General features: G+C 39.3%; 1 protein-coding gene across 6 annotated transcripts in view; it reads right to left on the reverse strand.

Annotated features, from left to right (window-relative positions):
- Klhl32 (kelch like family member 32) overlaps positions 1-21,074 on the reverse strand; it is a 265,516-nt gene that overhangs the window by 167,177 nt on the left and 77,265 nt on the right. For all 6 annotated transcript variants that reach the window (XM_045154373.1, XM_045154372.1, XM_045154374.1 and 3 more), the window contains one exon: positions 13,572-13,752. In XM_045154373.1, the coding sequence (XP_045010308.1) occupies positions 13,572-13,752 (181 nt within the window). The remainder of the gene's footprint in view (positions 1-13,571; positions 13,753-21,074) is intronic.

Consider the following 21,074-nt stretch of genomic DNA (forward strand, 5'->3'; position numbering starts at 1 on the left):
TTTTTGCGCGATGGGGTCTCATTTTAGCCCAGGCTGACCTGGAATTCACTCTGTCATCCAGGCTGGTCTTCAACTCACTGCACTTCTCCTCCCTCTACCCTCCACCTTCTACCTCTACCACCTCTACCTCTACCTCTCAAATGCTACAGGCATGAGCTACCACTCCTGGCTTAGGAAATTACAGTTTTTTTTTTATTGTTTATTATTTATTTATTTGAGAGTGACAGACAGAGAAAGAGGGAGAGAGAGAGAATGGGTGTGCCAGGGCCTCCAGCCACTGCAAACGAACTCCAAATGTGTGTGCCCTCTTGTGCATCTGGCTAACATGGGTCTTGAGGAATCGAGCCTCAAACCGGGGTCCTTAGGCTTCACAGGTAAGCACTTAACAACTAAGCCATCTCTTCAGCCCGGGAAATTACACTTTTAAAATTACTTTTTAGTGTGTATGTATAGCGTGTGTGGCATGTATGTGCGTGTATGTGTAGCATATGCACATGTGTACAGAGGCACATGCATGCAGAGGATATCCTGTAACCACAGGACTCAGGAGTGCTTATATGGCCTGAAGCAAAGTAATTCATCACAGGATGGCTAATACAAAATTGACTAAGAAAACTATTGAGAATCATTTGGATTTAATTTCAGTGACATTCATGTAACAATTAAATAACTACAGAGTAATACTATACTGTGTAGAACCATAGTAACTATTTATGTTTACAGAGTAACCAAAGTAATAAACTAAAATTACTGCATAGATTGAAGAATTCTGGGTTAGGTTTATTATCTTTATTCAAGTTTTGCTGAATAGGAGATCTGAAGTAAGTTATTCTCAGCTGAAGTTTAATTTTATAAGATTCCTAAGCAGACTGTGACCTGCTTCTGCAGACAAGTGAACAAGTCTAATAACACAATTGAATCTGCTTAGAGCAAGCCCGATGAGCTCTGTGGCGTGGATGACTGAGTGTAAGCCTGGTGGGTAAATGTCCTTTCCTAGTTATATAGCTTCTGATAGTTAAAAAGTCCATTTATTTTTATTACCCATTTTACTTTTAAGCTAAAAGATCATTTATTAAAAGCATACTGGGCATGGTGGTGTATACCTTTAATCCTAGTACTTGAGAGGTAGAGATAGGAGGATCACTTGTGAGTTCCAGGCCACCCTGAGACTACATAGTGAATTCCAGGTCAGCCTGGACTAGAGTGAGACCCTACCTCAAAAAAAAAAAAAAAAAAAAAAAGGCATACTGGGGGTTCATAGAATTGATGCAGGTGAATCAAACAACAGTCAATGCTATGTTCCTGCATGAAATCAACATTATCTGTCTGTACACGTGATTTTGACAATCAGAAATGTCAATGTATAAAATGAGCAAAGAGCAGAATGAACACAACCATGATCCCATTCATTTACTGTCAGCAGTGTTGTGCCTTTAAAACATGCATTTCAGGAAGCAAGACAAGTATATTATACAGATTATATATATATTTCCATATATAAAATTATAATATAATATAACACATATATATTAGGTGGTCTGAGAAGGAACTTCTGGGGAGATTTCTGAGTGCCAAGCAGCTGAACACAGCAAGAAATTGTTCCAATCAGATAGCAATAAGGTCCATGAAGAGACTGTAGTGTCCCAGGTGAGCATTGGGGATACAGAGATAAGAACAGTGAATAGGACCTTGGTTTTACGTCTTATAGAGGGTTTAGAACACAGCCTTCATACACACAGCCCTCCCATAATGGCACATCTTCCTTCAAGAAGTCTTATAGCCATTTTTTTCTCAGCTCTGTCCACAGCTGAGGCCTGCATCAGCGTGGGCATCCCCTGCTTCCACTGCTCCTGAGCTGTAAGCCTTTGGCCTTTAGTCTCCCTCAGAAGTCTTCCTTCTCCCTTGCCATCCATATGGGCCTGTTGACTCCACCTCCTCCCAATCACTATGAAAACAGATTCCTGTCTCTCCAGCCATCAGGCTACCAACAGCTCTTACTTAAATACTCTTTAGGCCCCTAGTAGGAATTATTGAAACTTGAAATTCATTGTCTTTACTTTTTAAATTTAAAAGGCTCAATATTAATATCTACCTTACAGGTTTCTTTAGTGTATGAAATACGTTCATCTACATTTAATGTTTAGAGTAAAAGCCTGGAGCATAGCAAATGCAGATCCAATGCCATGGTTATGGTTGCTGTTAGCTGACTGACGGACAAAGACGGGAGAATGGAAAAACCAGGCTCAAACCCAAATCACTATCCCAAACTCCAAACCTGCAGATTAATTACATCACATTGCAGTTAGTCATATATGTGTACCAGCCACCAGACTATCCAGGCTATGAATTCACTCATTGTCCAAGAAATAACCTGTATGTAGCAAATGTTTACTGAACTGAAAATTTCAACTACTTATTACATCCTCACTGATAGTGGGAATCATTATGCCATGTTAATCAAATAAGGTCTAGAAAATATGATTATAAGAGCAGATGGAGCTGGATGTGGTGGTGCACGCCTTTAATCCCAGCACTTGGGAGGCAGAGACAAGAGGATCACTGTGAGCTGAAGACCACCCCGAGACTACATAGTGAATTCCAGGCCAGCCTGGGCTACCTGAGACCCTACCTCAAAAAACCAAAAAGAAAAAAAAAGGAAGAAAGAAAGAAAGACATGGAATATAGGTTTGTTTTTTTTTTGTTTTTTTTTTGTTTTTTTTTTTTTTTACCATAACAGGCTTTTGCTGTACTCTCAAACCTAAAAAACAAAAAATATCCAGGCAGATGTGTACTCATGCTTTAAAGGGAAAAGATACACAAATATTTAACTTTCTAAAATGTCACATTTGAATCACTTTGCCAACACATATGAAGTTATGTTAGACAGTCAAGCTATCTGTTTCCTTGGCCAGAAAGTGTAGGCAGTCATGGAGATTTAAACTGTCAGCAAGAGTGAGCCAGCAGCCTCTGGAGCGTACAGGACAGCCACAGCCCACGTCCACCCACTCTGTGTTCCCTGTGTAGGAGGGACTTCCAAAAGAGGGGATAAAAAGTTGGTTCATCCTCCCTCACTCATCCTTGCATGTACACATACAAACACACACACTAGATCATAAGCCCCTAACTTTTCCTGCTATTACCTCAGATGCAATACTTCCCAATTCCCCTGTGTTTAATAGTATCTCAATGGACTTTACTACTATGTAGACAGTACAGGTAAAGGTATTGTATCATGGTACATAATCTTTCATTCCTTGAGGAAGACCAGCTGAAAGTTTTAATATTTGAGAAAAAGGAGGCCTCAAAGTTGAATTTAGGAAGTGGTAGAGGATAGTCAAGGTCATGTTTCATGAGGGACATTTACCCTCATTCCTGGTTGTGACAAATCTAGGAAGACAGATAATGCAGACTGGGAGGCAAGAGTTATCCAAAGCTAAAAGGTGTAAAGCCCCTGTGGCGAAACAGAATGTACTTGGAAAACAGTGTTACAGCAACACTGAAGAAGTGGGCTGCTGAATGACAAGCAGCTGGCATGAAGGCCATTTCCAGCAGCTGGCTGACAGGCAGGCAAGAGGTGCCTGAGCCTGGAATGAAAGTTCATCACCTGGTCCTGCACAATGGTTTTGAAAAGGAGAACCAGAAGAGGATGAGAAGATGGATGACTACTGAAGTAGGAGGAAGCAGGTAAAATGAAAGAAGAAAGGGATGAAGCCAAAAGTTAATCTGACCCATCAAAAGACAAGTGAAGCTGTAAGCTGTGCTGGAGAAGGAACTGACCACTGACCTCTTCCCCAACACCAGACAGAGCCTGATAGACATCACGTTAACCCAAGCACTGAACAGCATGTTTTTTACTGAAAGCCTTCACTTTCTCTCATGTCAGTCTCAGGATCAACACATCTGAGAGTTAAGCTTGAAGATCTTCAGTTTACAGATGCCAAACCACATAGGCAGAAGAAAGATGACCCACCCTGCTCACAACATAGCTGGTGAAAAGGAGGAGGAACACAATGAGTAGTAATTAAAGCCTGCTATTTGGCAAATACTGCAGGAAACAATGGTGAACAGAGATGTAGTCCCAGAGCCAGGCTACAACCCAGACCTAATCCCTAAGCTTAACCATGTCATCTTCCCGAGACTGCTTTAGTCCCTCACAGAAGTCCCTGCTCCAATCAATGACAGCGCATGATGAATGCCATGTTATGCCTCCACCACAGAAATTGGGCCTAAATTTTAATTTTTAAAAAAAGTCACAATTGCTTCACTCAGTAATGTGTTTAAAATATTGATCAAAGGAAGTAGAAGCATTTTGTGTTCAACCCTCCAATTATTTTTTTTTAAGCAAGAAAATCTGATGTTAACTCTCAGGCCAATATTCAGCTTGCATCAAAGCATGAGCCTGCTTACTCCTGCAATCCCATTTTTCCTGAATCAGAACAAACAGAATCCTCTGCCAGGCAGTGGAGTCAGGAGTACCAAAGTCTATTTCATATCAAAGTACTTACCGAATTGGACAGTATTACACTGAAGGAAGAATCTATGGAGAATTTACATATGTTTAATATTCAGGACCTTAGGAATTGAAAAATATCTGAAATTCTATGAAAATTAGACAATACTTCTCCATTCACTTAGCAAATACTGAGCATTTACAAAGTATGAAGCAGCATTTTACTTATGACACTGTGGCATGCTACTGTTCCCAGCTGTGTCAATGGTAGAACAAGACACAAGGAAAACAAGCAGAATTCTAAGTCAAGGCAAGCAACTGTGGCTGATGAATCTTCTTGTGGCTTTTACATTGCTGCACAGCTCTGACTGGAACATGAATATCTTCTGTTCTAAATTCTCTTTCCTGGGTTGCTTCTATAGCAAACAGCCTTGGAAGGAAAAGTCATATCTGGGTTCAGAGCAAAGGGTCAGCTTCCTTACAGACCTGGATGATAGGATTTCTCTTCAAAGAGGAAAAGGGAAGGAATGTTCACTGTCTAGAATAACAGTTTCTCCCTCCAAGAGCATAGGGAAGGCTTGCTTATCCCCCAATTATGAGAGACTGAAGTACCCTCAGCTCAGGGATCCTCTCCTATTACACAACCCACTCTGTGTGCAGTTACAACCTGCCTCTCATATATCACATGTGGAATTTGGAGTCAGGAAAGTGGGTGGTACAAAAATTCTGACAATGAGATCCTATTGCCACTGTGAATGATAACTGATCCTTCAGTTCTCTTGGTAGTCCCTGGTCTTCTGCCAGCATCTATGAATCTGTGGAAGCTGAATGTGCCAGCTAGCAAGTACAGTAAGACACTGGGTCCTTGACAGGTCCTGACAGTGTAAGTGGCCTAAAGAAGCAACAGACTGCTCCCCTTCTTCCATTCTTGCCCTTCCCATATCTGTTTGCTCTCATTCTGGGAGTGGCCATGCAATGTGCCTGACCAAAAAGAATTGAGTATACGCAACACAAACAAATTTGGAAAGCTCTGGACACTGAGGAATATCCTCTTGCTATTGTTAAAATTTAGTCCCCACAAGAAAAATCCTAGGCTAACCTGTTCATTAGAAATATATTGTTCAGGCTGGAGAGATGGCTTAGTAGTTAAAGCATTTACCTACAAAGACTAAGGAACCAGGTTCAATTCCCTAGTACCCACGTATGTCAGTACAAGGTGGCACATGTGTCTGGATTCTATTTTCAGTGGCTAGAAGCCCTGGTAAGCCTATTCTCTCTCTCTCTCTCTCTCTATGGTGTCTCTTTCTGTGTGCGTATCATTCTCTCAAATGAATAAATATAAGTATTTTAATAAGAAATATACTGTTCAATTTCCCCTGCTATCCCAGCCAACAGCCCATCAATCACTAGACATAAAAACAAGGCCAACTTGACTCACTAAGTCTCCATCCAATCTTCCAGTTAACTGCTGCTATACAGCAAACCCAGCATGGAGCAGCTGAGCTGGAAGACCAGAACTGCTCAGATTCTCACCTTTGGAGTAGTTTCCTATTCAGAAAATAACCAAACAACCAAAAGTAGGCATACTTCAAACTTCCCAGGGCTCTGTCTATGTCTTGTTTTCTCCATCTGAACAATCAGTACACTACTCATTTAATTTGCATTTCACAAGCATGCTGGAAGAAAGAACTGCATATACATCTCTCAACAGCAGCATGACTTAAGTGGAAAAAAGCACTACTTGATGCTAAGGGGTAAATAAAGCCATTCCTCCTACTTAATACCCAGAAGGATTTGGGCAAGTGACTTAAGCATAATGTGCTATAATTTCCTCTCCTGCAAAATGTAAATAATAGGGTTTTCTTGGCAGACTTTACAATCTACTTGCTAAATGAAGCCCTGTCTGAGCATGAGCTACTAGAGGAGGGCAGTGTGCTAGAGAAGGTGAAAGACCGCCAGGAGTAGCGACCCCTGCTCAGCGACAACATGACATGGGGTCTTGCAACCATGTGTACCTGCTCATGCTCACTCACTCACACATGCACAAAACCCAAACCATTGTCTAAAATAATCCAAATGCAACAGATAGAGACCTAAGTGGTGAGGAGTCAAGCACTAACAATATATGCTGTAGTCTCTGAGGAGACAAACCTAATGTGCACACACTCCAAAGTGTTTAAGTAGGGAAAGCTTTCTAGGAGATCAACCCCTGACAATGTTGGGTCTTTAAATGCATCACTGTATGAATGAGACTCAAAGAGCACTTTTATGGCATAACACTCTGCTTCCTTTTACAGTTTAGAATTAGATCTTTACTTTTAATTGTAGAAACAGACACCTCAATTAACCAACTCTTTATGCCCTGCATTACTCATTCTGCTTAATCATGTTTAAAACAACTTTTCACAGGCTTTCTTTTGTGATTTGGCACCTTTTGCTATATAATAATGTTACATTTCAAAAATATTGTCTAGTACCTAATTAACTTAGTAATATTAAAAATAAAATTAAAGCCGGACGTGGTGGTGCACACCTTTAATCCCAACACTCGGAGGCAGAGGTAGGAGGGTCGCCATGAGTTCAAGGCCACCCTGAGACTACAGAGTTAATTCCAGAGTGAAACCCTACCTCAAAAAACCAAATAAATAAATAAATAAATAAATAAAATTAAAAAATTTAATTCATGTATATTCAGAAGTAATACTACAAAACTTCTGACTAATAATTGTTCAGGTTTTATTATTGAGATTTATATATGAGGTAAATAGGATACTGATTAAGAGTCAGACATGGATAAAATTAGAAGACTCCAGAAGGTGGAAATTATATTCATTCATGCATGGTACTATGACCTCTGAGTAACAGCAGGAAAGCACTGATTACAGTAACAAAGTAAGACAGGAAACTGCAAAACAGAACAAAAGAACAGAAAATCAAGAGTCCATTCTCAAGTGAAAACAAAAAAAATATAACATATGAAAACTTGTGGAACACAAAAAAAGCAGTTTTAATAAGGAAGTTTGTAGCTACACCTATAAATGCCTATGTTAAAAATCAATAAATAAATAAATAAATAAAATGCTCAAGAAAAACAAGAATAAGCTAAACACAGAATCAGTAAATGGAAAGAAATAATGGAGATGAAACTAGTAAAGTTAGAAACAAACAAACAAAAAAACTAAGAATCAGCAAAACAAGGAAGAGGTCCAAAAAGATAAACAATTGACAAACCCTCCACCAAACTAACCAAAAGAGAAACTAACTAAATACCCAAGTTACTAAATGTAGAGATAAAATGGAAACATTATGATACCAGTGAAATTCAGAGGACTGTTGTGGCATACTTTGAAAACATATTCTAATAAATTAGAAATATATAGAAGTGATAAATTTGGGCTGAAGAGATGGCTTAGCAGTTAAGGTACTTGCCTGAAAAGCCTAAAGTCCCATGTTTGACTCTCCAGATACCACATATGCCAAATGGACAAAGGGACATAAGCACGAAAGGTCGCACACGCGCGCAAGGGGGCGCACATGTCTAGAGTGGAGCTGCAATGTCTAGAGGCCCTGGAGCACCAATTCTCAATTGCTCACTTGCTCTCTATCTCTATCTCTTTGCTTTCTTGCATAAAAAAAAAGTAGATAAATTTCTAGACACACATGACCTACCAAAATTAAACCAAGAAGATATAAAAACCTTAAGTAGGTCTATAATAGGCAACAAGACTGAAACAGTAATAAATGTCTCCCAACTAAAAACAGCTCAGGTCCAGATGGATTCCCAGCTGTATTCTACCACAGCTAAAGTATGAACAAACGCTTCTCTAAGTCTTCCAGAAAACAGAAAGGTAAGGTCATTTTTGAAGGTAGTTTTACACTGAGGACAGAAAAAATAAAAGAAAATTATAGGCAATCTCTCCAATAAAGACAGATGTACCTAACTGAACTATATATCAAAAAGATTATTCACCATGACTAACTGAGCTTCATTTCACAGATGCAAACATCAATAAATACAATACATGACATCAACAGACTCAAGGACAGAGTTCAATGGTTATCTCAATAGATAACAGAAAAAGTCTTTGGTAAAGTCCAACATCCCCTCATGATAAAAAACCTAAAGAAATTAAAAACAAAAATTTCAGTACAATACAGGCAATACATCAAACCTACAGCCAATATTAATATGCTATGGGGGAAAACTCAAAATATTTCCACTAAAATCACAAACAAGAAAAGGGTATCTACTTTTTCTACTCTTTTTCATTGTACTTCTTTATTTTATTTTATTATTTTTTTTTTAAATTTATTAGTTTTTTTTTCAGCAAATACAGGCAGTTTGGTACCATTGTTTAGGCTCATCCATGACCTACCCCCTCCCAATGGCCCCTCCTTGTTGATGTAAGTGTCCTCTCTCACCTCTGCTTTTCAATATAGTTCTGGAAGTCCTAGCTCAAGCAATAAGATAGGAGAAGGAAATAAAAGTCATTGTACTTCTTAAAGTCTAAGCTAAGGCAATAAGAGAAAGGGTAGGGGAGATACAAACAAGAAAGGCAGAAGGTAAATTATCCCTATTTATAGATAATACAGTCCTGTATATGAGACCTGAAAGGCTCCACAACACTTAGAGTTGTTAAACACATTTAGCAAAGTAGCACTATAAAAAAATCAACAAACCGGGCGTGGTGGCACACGTCTTTAATCCCAGTGCTTGGGAGGCAGAGGTAGGCAGATTGCCATGGGTTTGAGGCCACCCTGAGAATACAGAGTGAGTTCCAGTTCAGCTTGGGCTAGCGTGAGACCCTACCTTGAAAAAATAATTAGCATACAAAAATCAATAGTTTTCTATATGCCAAAAGCTAACATGCTGAAAAAGAAATCAGAAAAACAATTTCATTCACGATGGCTTCAAAAAGTAAATAAAATACCTAGAAATAAACCTAACCAACTTGGTAAGCAATCCCTACAATGAATATTTTTAAACACAGAAGAAAGAAATTGAAGAAGACACTAAAAGATTTTGAAAGACCTTCAATGCTCATGACTTGGCAGAATTAATGTTAATTATGAGAATAGCTACAATATCAAAAATAATCTACAGAAAGCAATGAAATCTCTACCAAAATTGTAATGATATTCTTCACAACAACAGAAGAAGAAATTCTAAAATTCACATATGGAAGCACAAATGACCACAGACAGCCAGAGCAATCCTCAGCAAAAGGAATACTGTTGGAGGTGTCACCACACCTGATTTCAAGTTATACCACAGAGCCACAGTCACAACAAAAAACATGGTACTGGCACAAAATCAGGCATGCACATCAATGAAATAGAATAGAGGATCCAAAAATAAACCCACACAGCAACAATCACACGATTTTTTCACAAAAGCTGAAACTACTATACATTGGAAAGATAGTCTCTTTGATAAATGGTGCTGGGGAAAATTGGATATCCTCATGTAGAAGAAGGAAGCAGATTCTTATTCTTTATCACCCTGTAAGAAAATCACTCCAAAATGGATCAGACCTTAATGATCTAAGAGCTGAAATTCTGAAACTTTAAGAAGAAAGCAGAGAGAAAAATCATTCAAGATGTAGGTGCAGGCAAGGACTCTTTGAGAAGGATTTTAGTCACTCAAGAAATAATGCTAGAAATGAGAAATGATATTTCATGAAATTAAAAAGCAGACATACAGCAAAGAAAGCAACTAAGTGAAAAGTGAGAGAAAAATCTTTCCTAGCCACATATCTGACAGATGTGTGATATCAATAATATAGAAAAATCCCTGATGCCCCCAAAACATTACAGACCATTGCCGAGGCCCTTGGTTTCCCACCAGGAATAGATGGTAAGGCCATACTGCTGAAGATTCCACATACTTGGGTTGCAAAGTCTCTGAGAAATCCTACTGGAACTGAGCTGAAAACCTTCTCCATGTAGACCAGCTGACAGAAAGGTGGAAAAAGCCACACTGCATGCAGCTCAATGGGAGAGAGAGAAATCACCAGCGAAGATACTCCACAGTGGACACTGCAAGCCTTATATTTGGCCAACCAGGCCACATGAGCCAACAGGTGCAACAGTGCCATGTCTGTTATGGGGGAAACCAACTGCCCTCTATTTGGACTGGAGGCCCAAGGGAATACATCCCTGATATTGAAAACCTACAAGAGGGGTAAGTCCTGAGCCCTGGGGTGTAACGCCTGCTGCTATCTGGATAAATGTATATACTATGCTCATCAATCTTCCCAGTAAGCACTTCTTTTAACGTTCATACCCACACATTAATGCCACTCTCACTTTTTCATTAGAGAATGTTCTTTTCAGATGGCAGTGACCTTGGGATGACTCAGAAGGCATCATGGCGCTGAGAAGAAGTGATGGAAGAGTGCTCAACACTGCAATATCTCTATCACACCTTCCAAGGCTCAGGGTCAATTGTGGAAGAGGTGGCAGAAAGAATGTAAGAGCCAAAGGAAAGGTAGGACTCCTTACAACATGCTCCTCCAGACACAAAATGGCCTGGATATCCATGACCTCACAGTGCCTGACGTTACCTATACAAGACCATCATAGGAGGAAAAGATGATGACATCAAAATAAAAGAGAGACTGATTGAGAGGGGGAGGGAATATGAGGGAGAGTGGAGTTTCAAAGGGGAAAGTGGGTGGAGGGAGGGAATTATCATGGGATATTGTTTATAATCATGGAAGTTGTTAATTATAAAAAAAAAACATTTAAAAAGACAATGTAGAAAGAACTCAAAAAACTAAACACCAAAAAGCCAACAATTTATACTATAAATAGGTAATGAAATGAACAGACATTCTCAAAGGATTAAGTAGAAAGGGCAACTAATCATGAAAAAATGCTCAACATACTTAGTCATCAAGGAAATGAAAATTAAAACCATACTGAGATTTCATCTCACCCCTGTCAGAACAGTCACTAAGAAGAAGAAGAAACACACACACACACACACACACAGAGAGAGAGAGAGAGAGAGAGGGAGAGAGAGAGAGAGAGAAAGAGAGCAAAAATAAATAAATAAATGTTGACATGGGTTTTAAGAGGAAGAGAACCCTTACACATGATTGATGGAAATGTAAAGTAGCCCAACCACTAAGGAAATCAGTAAAGAGGTTCCTAAAAAAACTAAAAATATGACTCAACTATACCACTCCTGGTACCCAAAGAATTGTAAATTGACATATCAAAGAGATACTTGCACATCCATGTCTACTGCAACTCAACTCAACTCAATGATAGTCTGGTTACAGAATCAACCAGGCGCTTGTCAACAGACAGATGAATGGATAAAGAAAATGTACTGAATGAACACAATGGACTTTTATTCAGCCATAAGAAAGAATGGAATTATCTTATTTGATAGAAAACACATTCTCTTGGAGATCATATTAGGCAAAGTAAGCAAGACTTGGAAGACAAATTGCATGCCTTCTCTTATTTGTGGGTCCTCGCATTATTTATAGATACATACATGATATGAAAGCAGGAGACTGGGGGAAGGTAGAGACTGGTGGTAAAGAGACAAGGGGAGGGAATGGAAGAGATGTTTGAAATAAATTGTATTTATGAAACCCAGTACTATTATAATGAATGTCAATTAAAGAAAAGATTCAAACATGGATTTCTATTCCAGAACTGCAGTTTAAGAACTGTGGGTTTATTATTTACCTTCTGAAATAAAAAAAAAAAATTACTTAGCCCCTGAGATTCAATTTTCTATGCAAAATGGTGATTTTACTTTTTAAATTTATTTATTTAGCCATTGTGTATGTATGTGTGCATTTTCATGTGTGTGACTGTGGGCATGTGTGCATGTGGAGGTCAGAGGACAATTTTCAAGTCAGTCTGGCTTCCATCCCATTTTTTAACAGAGAGGATTGGCAGATACAGAAAGAGAATGGGCAGGGCTCTAGTGACTGCAAACCAACTCCAGAAGCATGCACCACCTTGTGTATCTGGCTTATGGGGTACTGGGGAATCGAACCTGGGTCCTTAAGCTTTGTAGGCAAGCACCTTAACCACTAAGCCATCTCCCAAGCCCTCCATCTCATTTTTGAGGCAGTGTCTCTTACTCCTTTCACAAACTTGAGCTTGCAGGAAGTTCTCCTGTCTCTACCTCCTTTCTCATCATTGGCAAACTAGGATTACAGACACCTGCCACAGCTTCTGGCTTCTGTTTGAGGTCTGGGGATCCAAACTCAGGGTTTCACAGCAAGTTTTATCCACTGAGCCATCCCCAGCCCCAATATGGTGATTTTAAAAAATATTTATTTATTTGAGAGAAAAGGGGTGGGGGAGAGAGAGAATGTACATACCAGGGCTCCTTGTTACTGCAAATGAACTCCAGACACATGAGCCATTTTGTGCATCTGGCTGTAACGTGAGCACTGGGCAATGGAATCCAGGCCATCAATCAGGCTTTGCAAGCAAGCACCTTTAACCACTGACCCATCTCTCCAGCCTCAATAAGATGATTTTAAAAGCATGTACATGAATTTAAATGATGGATTTGTGTTAAGATTAAATGAGATATAAGCATAAAATCTGTGTACCAGATAAAGGCAATTGTAGATAGAGGCACTTAATCAGAGAGACACATCGTACACTCATCTTCAAATGGCAGCCACAGTGCCATACATCATTCACAGCTGGAATCAATCTCCAATGTTCTACCAAAAAACAACAACAAATATTCTTTTCTTTTTTGAGGTAGGTCAGCCCAGGCTGACCTGGAATTCACTATGTAGTCTCAGGCTGGCCTAGAACTCACGATGATCCTTCTGCCTCTGTCTCCCCAGTGCTGGGATTAAAGGAATGTGCCATCCTGCTCAAGAAAACATATCCTCTTTATTCACATGTTAATGTCATATATTTTAGTGGTGGGACAATGCAAAATGCCAGTTGATCAGATGCAAAAGGAAGGTCTTCTTTCCACTGGGGAGGGACAGGCCAGGGATAATTTCATCTTATCTACAACTCTGGGACCAAATATTTGGCCCAAGGGTCAGTAGTACATCAGGAAACATCTTTGTCTTCTGTGTATTGACATCTTGTGACAAATGAACAATCAATTTTAACTTACCCGGAAATAGTCGCTGCAGGCTGCAAGGACTGCCTTGTGAGCATGGAACTTCTGTTCCTCAGCAATCAGGGTGACATCACAGAGAATGCCATCACTTCTTTGCTGATTCAGTGCTGCCAGGACAGTGTCATTGTGAGATTCTGAGTGGCAAAGTCTCTGGCCTGTCAGCATTTCTTGAATACTACAAAGAGAGGCAAAGTCAATTATAATCTTTTCACCAGCACTGCTTCCAGGAGGCTCTCACACTCCTTCAGCTTCCATGGAGGCAACTAGATCCCAGTGCAGTCCTTCACTTCCCCACTTTCCCCCTCTCTGCTATGTTTTATTTATTTATGCATGTGAATAAAATTTATTTAGATATAGCTGCATATTCCATGGCTTGTGTGTGGAGATCAGACAACAGCTCTGAAGTGCATGTGCTCTACTTCTTAGAAACAGTGTCACTTCCTGCTGCAACAAGCTGTCAGACTGTAAAGAAACGTCAGACTGGCTAGAACATAAGTTTTGAATTCTCCTGGCTCCTCCTCCAATTGTGGGAGGCAAGTTGGGGTCAAGGATACATTCAGTTTTATATGGACGCTGCAGTGAACTCAGGCCAGCTTTGTAAGCAAGCACCTTTTTTTAAAATTTTTTTTTATTAGTTTTCTATTCAGCAAATACAGGCAGTTTGGTACCATTATCAGGCTCATCCGTGACCTACCCCCTCCTCAATGGCCCCTCCTTGTTGATGTATATGGGTCGTGCATTGTGGAGTTAGCCCACAGCTATTGGTACAATAAATGTCTCTGCATATCATGACCCAATATGTGGCTCTTTGACCACTGAACCATCTCTCTAGTTTTCTGCTATCTCTGCTTTTATTGTTTCCTTTTCTCTGTTTTGTTTCTATTTCTGACCCTATCCTAGTCTTCTCTCTCCTGTTGGTGGCCCTGTGAGCTATGTGATGTCTATGTGGTGTCTATGAGCTTATATCTGAGCTGTTACTCCTTCAGTGGGAATATATTACTGAGTACAAAATTGTGTGTGTGTGCGTGAGAGAGAGAAAGAAAGAGATTTTTCATTTTGTGATACCGTCCCTAACTCTGATTCCTTCTACAGCATTAGACCCTTCCCTTCCCTGCCACCCTAGAACACTCGAATAAATATATAAACTGTTCATTAGGACCAGGTTGACAGGCCTCTATATGACAAACAACAAATTTTACAGGTTTCTGTAAAATGGTGCTATCCTGAAATCTTAGGTATGAATCAGGCTTTCTGTCGTTGAGGAAGAGTTTAAATATAATTTAGAACTCTTTCCTAGAAGGTGTCACTTTCCAGGTGTGATAGTTTGAATATATGGCCCCCATTATATTCAGTATTTTAATAGTTGGTAGTTTGCATCTGCAGCCACCTGGATGGAGTCGGTGTATCTTAACGTGTAGTGGTGGGTTTCAGATTTCAACCTAAAGATATGCAATGTGTGCCTAGCTGGAGATGCTGAAGTGTACTCTGCTGTGTAGCTTTTGGCTTGTGCTTTTCTCTCTCTGCTTGGTCCTGTGAAGGCAGGCCAGCTTCTTCTGCCATTATGAACTTCCCCTGGACCTGTAAGCTTCAATAAATCCCTTCCTCCATAACTGTGCCTGGTCTGGTAGATGATCTCAGTAAACCTGATTCTGTCTGCTACACCAGGGAAGAAAGAGATAAGGAAAGCATCCAGTTTCTCCTTGTAGGCTTAAAGACATTTCATGCTTTTAGTCATGGGGGGAAAACTCTATTCATTTTGGAGTTCTTTTACCCTAACTGCCTAGCAAATTTCTGTCTCCTATCATTTTTGTTAACCATAAGTATTAAAATGGATGCTGCTTAGACTAGATAGCTTGCAGTTTACATTTAAATAGCATTGTTTGTAAATAACATATTCTAGCATTAAAACATAGAGTTAACTCACTTTGACCCAAGAATTGTGAATGGAACAAGCACACAGGTTACCAGAATATGGTAGTCTTTTCTGCCTGTCTGAGAACAAAGAAGTCACAATGAATGAAGCTAGATTAAACCAAACCAAAACAAAACAAAACAAAAAACCCTAAAGTGATCATTTAGCAGGATTACTTTTATAAGAGAAAACACAGTAACTAATAAATAAGCAAATCTGGATCTTATTAAAACTGTTATTTAGTAGTTAAAAGCTTAACACAGAAACATTGTCAACTTGACTAAACATTCTGAAGACAGTTTTTTAAGTGCAATCATGAGCACATCCAAACTCAGAAAGGTTAGGTCGTGGTGACATGAATCTATTGGACATTTTCAACTGGAAAGTATCAGAAATGTCAGAGCTATGGAGAGAAAATAACTTGACAGGAAGCTCTCATGGGAAGGTAGAAGGATAGATTGTTTCAATTCAAATGTGGCAGTAAGTTTAGAAATGATGACTATCAATGAATATTTATTCCTGGCTCTATATTCAATGTCTATAGGTAGACATTGAAAATCATATTCAAAAGCATAGTCTTCCTACTAATTTCTACTCAAAGTGTGAGAAAGAGATTAATTAGCAGCACTCAGTTAAAGAAATGAGCGATGTGAGGTTTGGGATTTAAAAAACCAGAGATAATTCCTTTTTCAGCTCATGGTATTTTCTTTATTAACACCAAACAGGGTGCTGTGAGTCTCAGAACAAAGAATGGGAGGGAACTCTGAATTGCCTAGAAAGAGGAGCAGAGTACTTTTAAGGTCTTCTGGGGAAATAGCAGGTAGATGGAGGGTACTCTGTGTTGAGGGGGTGCCTGGTCCAGGCTGTATGGGTTGTCAGGAAGCTGTATAGGGGCATCTGTTTCACATGGAGGTGGGAATTATGCTACAGCCATGCTGGCCCAAATTGTTCTAAGGTGGGCTTTGTTCTCTCCTTCATTTTCCCAGGTATTAAGGAGGGGGTTGTTTCCTCCCATGCAATGAGAAAGGGCTCAGGAATCACAAAATAGAAGGAATTGCTTTCATGATTCCACAGTGGAGCCTGAGTTTACTAACAGGAGAGGGTAGAAACAACCCTTTGAGACCTCAATTTCTATATCTAGAATTAGGGAGGGAGCTCAGACTGACAAGGGAGGACAGCAGAAATACTTTATCAGCTAAGGATGGCTTTAGGAAGGTCTTCGATAAATCTTTACACAACATTAAAAAATAAAAATAAGTCTTTCCTAAAGGATGATCACTTTATATATTTAATAAACTTATAGTGCTTATAACTGGTGTTCACTTAATTATCCATAATGATTTCTAGACCAGATGAGTTGGTGCATGCTTTTAATCCCAGCACTTGAGAGGCAAAAGTAGGAGGATTGCCAAGGCTACTCTATGACTACATAGTGAATTCCAGGTCAGCCAGGGCTCACTCTACCTTGAAAAAAAAGAAAAAATAATAATGATTTCTAACTCATTTAAATCTATGCAGCAACTCTGGAAGGAAGGTACTATTGTTATCTATGCTTTACAGATAAGAAAACCAAATGTAAAAAAAGGCGGGGGGGACTGGAGAGATGGCTTAGCGGTTAAGCACTTGCCTGTGAAGCCTAAGGACCCCTGTTCAAGGCTCCATTTCCCAGGACCCACGTTAGCCAGATGCACAAGGGGGTGCATGCATCTGGAATTCGTTTGCAGTGGCGGGAGGCCATGGCACGCCCATTCTCTCTCTATATATATCTGCCTCTTTCTCTCTGTTTCTCTCTTTGTCACTCTCAAATAAATAAATTAAAATTAAAAAAATTAAAAAGAAAGAAAAGAAGGAAGAAATGAAAGAAGAAAGGAAAAAGAAAACCAAATGTTCAAGAGCAAGCATTTTGAAACCCTAATTCTAAGGACATTATAATTCCTCTTTCTTCCTTAAAAAAATATAATATACAGGGCTGGAGAGATGGCTTAGTGGTTAAGCACTTGCCTGTGAAGCCTAAGGACCCAAGGTCAAGGCACGATTCCCCAGTACCCAAATAAGCCAGATGTACAAGGTGGCACATGCATCTGGAGTTCATTTGCAGTGGCTTGAGGTCCTGATGTACTCACTTGCTCTCTCTCTCCCCTTCTGCCTCTTTCTCTCTGTCACTCTCAAATAAATAAATAAAAATAGAAACAATATATAGATATATATGATATAATATGTAGTGCTATAATTTATCTTCCTGGAAGTTCTCTAAAATGTAAACTAGAGGGTAGAAATATCACAAGTTCCTATTAATTTTATGTTGGTGTTAAATATAATTATTCTCAAGATCAACCCCTGAGATGAATATGCATGAACAAATAATACAAGACAACTAAAGAATTCTTGACAGTCATGCTTCAGATCATTGAGCTTTGAACTATGACTAATTATTTAATTAGTTTAGAAAATGTATTTGAAACTTTCATAATTTCCCATTTCCTCTTAAGTATCACCTTACATGCTAAATACTATATTTTGAAATTTCTTTCTTGGAGGAATATGAGCATATTAAAACAATTGCCTGAAAATATGTTCTTACTCATTTTCCAAATATAGCCCCACAATCTGCATCTGTATTATCGAGCCTGGTTCAGTATTTGCACTTCAGATATCTGTTAAAAGTGAGAAACTGCAAACTGAAATTTGGCAAAGAATAAAGGGCTCAGCTGGGAAACTATAGTGATACTTTTTTATTTCACAGACTCATTAGCTTGGCTTGAAACAGGCTAGCTTAAAGAAAATAACACACTAAATATTTAAGACAACACTTGGCATAAGATCCCAAATATTTTGGAACCAATATGTTATGAATTCTTAAAAGCAGAAATAAATACTCCAACATTTGGCAAAAACTACTAAAGGTCTATTAATCAACAAGTCATTATTGTACTCTCAAAGTAACCCACTCAGCTCAGATATAAAGCTACAAGACGTTAGTACCATAAGCTCTAAAGCACATGTGGCCATGGAGCACAGACAGGAGGTGCCTGGCCCACCTGACCTGGGGGTCACCATCATAAGCAGCAGGGAGCTAAATCAAAGCCTGCAGTGTACCAAACTTCAACTCAGGTGGGGAGCAGACATGCCATTCACCACTTGTAATCAGCCCCTTAAAATTCATAACAAATCCTTCCCAACTTAAAGGAATGTTTCCCAGGAGGGGAGACAAACAAAATTTTAAAAAAAGCACCTCATAAATTACTAGAAAAGCATGTAACAAAGCTGTTTCTCAAGGAAATACAGACTTAATATTATCTTAAGACTAGGAAAAACTCTCCTATGGGAAAAATATTGCCTCCTCCAAATTCACATGGAGTACAGTCAGTTTTGCCGTGTCCCCAGAGCAACACCAATACTCTTTTCTGTGAAGTTCCCAAAAGCAGCACTGTGCAAAGCAGGAGCCCCAGCCACAGGTGGCTTCTTAAGTATGCTAGGTCCAAACTGAGATGTTACTGTGAAATGAGCAGTGGATATCTCTGATAATATAAACAAATAATACAAAAGCCTCCATTAATATTTTTATATTGAGTGCATGTTTAAATTATGGCATTTGGGATACACAGGGCTATATGACATATTCCTGAGGTTAATTTGCTCTTCTTCTTTCTAACTTTTTAATATTTATTTGAGAGAGAGAGTATGGCATGCCAGGGCCTTCTGCCACTGCAAACAAACTCAAGACTCATGTGCCACTTTATGCATCAGGCTTTATGTGAATAGTGGGCAATCAAACCCAGGTTGCCTGATGTTGCAAGCAAGCATTTTTAAGTGCCGAGACATCTCCCTAGCTCTCTTCATGCATTTGAAAAATGTGCCTACTTTAATGCTTGGGCTCCAAGTTACTGAGAAATCAAGCTGCAGCTGAGCTGAAAACCTCTTCCCTGTGGACCAGCTGACAGAAAGCTGGTAAAAGCTACACTGCATATGGTAATATGGGACAGAGAAGTCATCAATGGTGGTAAACAGCAGTGGTCATTGCAAGCCTTAAGATTGTCCAGACAGGTCAAATGAACCAACTGGTGCAATAGTGGCATGTCTGTTATGGGGGAAACAAACTGCTCTCTAATTGGACTGGGGGCCTGCTCCACAGAAGGGAATACATGCCTAGGATTGAAAACCTAGTCAAAAGCCGCATGCCAGGGAGGTCATGAGCCCTGCTGTTGTCTGGCTAAATTGTGCTCACCAAACTGCCATATAGGTACTTTCTTAAGTTTTATACCCACATGTTAATGTTACTCTTACTTTTGGTTAAAGAAGCTTCCCTTTTTAGATGGCAATGACCAATGGGATGACACAAAAGACACCACAGTGCTGAGAAGTGACAGAGGAACGTTCAGCACTGAAACATCTCTATCACACCTTACAAGGCTCAGGGTCCATTGTGAAAGATGTGGCACAAAGAATGTAAGAGCCAAAGAAACGGTAGCAGTACTTACAATGCAATCTTACAGACACAAAATGGCCTGGCTATTTATGACTTTGCAATGCCTGGTACTACCTATACAAGACTTTCATAACAGGAGGAAAAGATGATGACATCAAAATAAAATAGATACCAATCAAGAGAGGGAAGGGATATGATGGAGGATGGATTTTTGAAGGGGAAAGTGGGAGTGGGGAGGGAATTATCATGGTTTATTGGATATAATTATGGAAACTGTCAAAAGAGTTTTTTTAAAGATACAAAAATGTGTGCACTTTAAATTATATCTGCTTCCAATTTGGAAGTCTACAAGTTCACAGAGAGACAGATACCTTGATATATTTTAATGTGAACTCTATGAGGGCTTCAGATGACCCCAATCAGGTTGCCAGTGTGGACACCATTCCTGTGTGTCACAGACCCAGCCTAGGCCTCGGTATAGCAATAGGAAGCCCCAGACTCAATAAGCAGAAGACTGCTGTTTAGTAAAGCCAGGGAATGGGCACTAAATCAGCCATATGACAGCCTCTAATAATGAGGAGATTGATAACCAAGGTCTCACCACAGGACTATTCATGACTTCAAACCTGTAGCTTTCATTCTGGAACTGAGCTCTGAAAATGAATAAATCAAATGCAGAGCATGTTTCCAACCCTGCTCAGCCAAATCACTGTGAATCATCACTGCAGTACAAATTGCTACTTTGAGTTCATCTTTAACATTTCTTTATCTTAGAAACCCTATTTTCATAGAATAAAATTGGAGTGAATTCAGGCAGTATTTAAGTTGTAAATTCTAAAACAGTTATATGGTTTTAAGCAGCTACATTTCAAATTTTAAAAAATCAAGTGAATTTTTGCTTCAGTGTTATTTTATAAATTTTTTTTATTAGTTTTCTATTCAGCAAATACAGGCAGTTTGGTACCATTATTAGGCTCATCCGTGACCTACCCCCTCCCCAATGGCCCCTCCTTGTTGATGTATATGGGTCATGCATTGTGGAGTTAGCCCACAGTTATTGGTATGATAAATGTCTCTGCATATCATGACCCAACATGTGGCTCTGACATACTTTCCGCCCCCTCTCCACAAAATTTCCTTGAACTATTTGGGTTCATTT

This window comes from Jaculus jaculus, chromosome 7, assembly GCF_020740685.1.
Source record: "Jaculus jaculus isolate mJacJac1 chromosome 7, mJacJac1.mat.Y.cur, whole genome shotgun sequence".
NCBI classification, from domain to species: domain Eukaryota; kingdom Metazoa; phylum Chordata; class Mammalia; order Rodentia; family Dipodidae; genus Jaculus; species Jaculus jaculus.